Source organism: Morone saxatilis, unplaced genomic scaffold (assembly GCF_004916995.1).
Source record: "Morone saxatilis isolate NCDOM2014 unplaced genomic scaffold, NCSU_SB_2.0 Contig4, whole genome shotgun sequence".
Classification (NCBI taxonomy): domain Eukaryota; kingdom Metazoa; phylum Chordata; class Actinopteri; family Moronidae; genus Morone; species Morone saxatilis.
The window spans coordinates 16,585,895-16,589,480 of record NW_023339984.1 but is presented as its reverse complement, the minus strand read 5'-3'; the positions used below and the strand labels follow the sequence as shown (position 1 = coordinate 16,589,480).

The window sequence follows — 3,586 nt, the reverse complement described above, 5'->3', positions numbered from 1 at the left end:
GTGTGTGTGTGTGTGTCTCTCAGTGTGACGTGTTGGTGGAGCAGTATGAGGAAGTGATTGAGGAATGGTACAAAGGAACCCAGGAGGAAGACCTGACCACTTACCTGTGTGAGAAACATGTTCTCAAAGGACAGGACAAAGGTAACACACACACACACACATTTTAGTTTTCCTATTATCTTTCTTCTTACTCTTTTCATTTTTTCCCCCATTTATCCACTTTTTACTTTTTCTACTACCTTTCTACAATATCATTCATAGAAAAACCTTCTCTTAAAGTCACATAGAATGAAACTGTAAAATAGTATTTTTGTTTCCACACACACACACACACACACACACACACTCCGCTGGTTGCCGTGTAGCTTATTATTCCTTCAGTGGATGACCTAATCAAATACAACTTTGCTTTCGGATTCAGCAACGAGGGAATACAGACGAGTTTAGCTCAGAATCACCATATTATCCTCCACGCAATAGTATCCATTAATCAGAAGTAAGCAGCGATATCAACAAACGTTATCACCTCAACCAAATCAGTATGTTTTTTCTGAATAGTCTGGATGCTTATGATGATATTCTGAAGCGATGTGGTTCTTTGACTAAAGGAAATGTACAACTTTAGCCCTATTTACATGGGACTGGTGTTATCAGGCAATCTGATGTGATTTGTAATAATTGAGGAGCATGTATGTGATCTTAATCCCGTGGGAATTTACCATGTCTGTAATTTGTAAAATTAAAACGCATACAGGTCATGGATGTATTATATTATCTGTATAATATATGTAACATTTCTAAGACACATTTTTTGGCACCATAACTGAGGAACAGAAGGAGAGATTGAGACCATATTTCATATATTTAGTCAGACACTAAAAACCACTCAAAGGTCCAAGGTTATCGTGACGTCAGAATAGGTTTTTAGGCACAATTAACTGGATGATTCCAGATCTCACACACGTGTTGACTGGAATGGCATAATGAATAAACAATAACTAGCAGTTGCCTCATTGTGAATTTCCAAACATAATCTGAATCACAAGATTACAGAGAACATATGATTATATAGCTATACTCCATAAAGGTTTTCATCTTTACATAGTCATCAAGTACGTGTGTATCTGTTGATAATCATTAATCACATGTACAATCGATATAGTGATAACCTGTTTATATCAGTCTTTACCTCATCCTTCCTTCCTTCCTCCATTGGTTCTGTTTTCTCCACCATTTATTTGTCCCGTTCTCCTCGTGTTCCTCCGTTCCAGCCTGCCTGAGTGAGGATTGGTCAAGGGGGAAGAAGAAGGGAGACCAGGCCGCCATCGCAGAGGACAAGAAGAAGAAGAAAAAGAAGAAGGGAGTGAAGAAGGGAAAGGGCAAGAGTGAGGAGGGAGAGGAGGGAGGGGACGTCAGCTCGGAGGGAGAGAAAGCGACGAAGAATAAGAAGGAGAAGAAGGTGAAGAAGAAGAAAAAGAGCAAAGCCCCGGTGGAGAAGATGGATGGAGGGATGTCGTCGGATGAGGAGATCCAGCCACAGACGCCTCTCTCTGGGCAGAAGACGGAGCTGTGAGGACCCCGGTTCCTCGTCTGGACCCCGAATCAGCTCGTCTAAACAGAAGTAAACTCTTAGTAAAAGCATTCTGCAGCTTCTTTAAAATGTCTTCAACTGTTGTCAAAAACTGAGGGTCTGAGACGCTGAATATGCTGAATCAGATCTTGTACTGTTACAACCCGGGTTTTAAAGTCTTTATTTCAGTTTCTGTCAGTCTGAAACGGTCTCAAACTGTTTTTTAATGGGCAGGGGGATTTGAATGAGAGATTAAACTTAATGCAATTTGCAGACACCCTTAATAACTTAATATCTTCACTTAAGAGTTTTTCCAGTTTATTACAACTTGGTTGTTATTTTTGTACTTTTTGCCATTGTTTCTATTGGTTCTGATAATGATAATTCTGATAGTATTATACTCCAACAACAACAACAACAACAACAGTCTAGTTAGTGGATTAATCATTTGGTAAGCAAAAATAATTAGCTGTATTTCACAGGTTTATATGATTTTAAATTTAATATCTTTGGGTTTTGGATTGTTGGTCTGACACAAAAAGCAATCTGAGGACGACACCTTATCCCCAAATTCCACCGGGCACGCATCCCAGAACCAACTCGGGTCAAGCGTTGCAGAGCAGATCACACTGACTCTGAAATCAGACACAGAAACAGCACAGAGAATCCAGTCAATTTCCAAAATAAAATACTACGTTTAGACTCAAAATCGAATTTTTCGTTCACCATCAACACTGTGGCACCAGGCCAGGAGTCAGTCAGTCAGAGGAGCTTTGAGGTGGAGAAACACTGTTTTGTATTGTTATTCAGGACAAAATACACAAGTAAACAACACGTTCTGCTTCTAAAATGCTCTCGGTGGGATTTGAAGACACATGGATCACGAGGCCACACCGGCGCCACAAAGCCATGCCCGGTGGAATTTGGGGTTAGGAGCTGTGAACTTGTGATTGGAATTCTTTTATTTTGACATGTTATCAACTCAATAACTTATCAATTAGTTACAAAATCATTAGTTGCAGTCCTAAAAAACACCATAAGATTTTATCTGATTTTGCTTTTAGGTGATTTTACTACAGAAAGTGTTCGACTCCACTTTATAAACCACTGTGTTAGACACCTTCAGTGCTGTATGCCAACATACGTTTTACCTGTCAGTATGTCACATGATATTTTGGAGAACGCGGCGCTCAGCAGAGCTCCAGATTGACGAGGGAGTTTTCTTTCAGTTGAATGTTGACTTTCCATGCTGTATCTCCTCCTAATGTGAATCTGAGTGTTTGTTCACAACTTATGCTGTTTTTTTAAAAGTCTTGTGTTTACCGAAATATTCATTCCACCTGAAAACTAGTTGACACAATAGAGAACTGCTTTTCCTTGTTATAATAATATTTTAATATTTCAAAATGTTTGATATCAGTAGAGGAAACTGCAGAATTCCCTTTTTAACCATCTCAAGTCTCAGATTCAATGAAATTCTCCTTTTTAATTAGTAAATTCAACATAAGGTACCTTTTGTTTTTTCATTCGTGTTTCTGTTATTGTTTCATTTTTTATAATTTTCCATTGATTGTGTTGTGTCTGTGTGTGCGCGCTGTACAAAAGCTGCTATTTAAGGTGTGTTTGTGTGTGTTTGTTGGTTCCCGAGCTGATGATGAAAGTGCGTGTGTGTGTGTTTTTACAGATTTTTATTCTGAAGTGAAACGCCAGCTGTGTTGTATTGAAGTTGCTTTTTGAAACCATGAGCAGACGCGTCAGTGGATCAATAAACACAGGTTTAAAAACTCTGTAAACGCATTCGCCAATGACTGATCATTTCCAAGTTTTTCCTGTTTAGTATATTTTTATTACACCATCTCCTCAAAGTAAGTTCACTTCCTCACAACAGCTGCTTTATCAAAACAATTCCACTTCCTTTTGCTTATACTATATGTGGATTTATTTGTTTTTAATGGTTCAGTGTTTGAAGTAACAATGTGGGTGAAATGTGCACTTTAAACCAGTAGAGGGAGGCAG

At 38.7% G+C, this 3,586-nt stretch overlaps 1 protein-coding gene across 1 annotated transcript in view; it reads left to right on the top strand.

Moving 5' to 3' along the window:
* cnpy3 (canopy FGF signaling regulator 3) overlaps positions 1-3,363 on the top strand; it is a gene marked incomplete in the record, with an annotated part of 4,592 nt that extends 1,229 nt beyond the window's left edge. Inside the window, 2 exon segments of the mRNA XM_035675204.1 lie at positions 24-141; positions 1,272-3,363. Coding sequence (XP_035531097.1) covers positions 24-141; positions 1,272-1,573 — 420 coding nt within the window.
* Between the last annotated feature and the right edge of the window lie 223 nt (positions 3,364-3,586).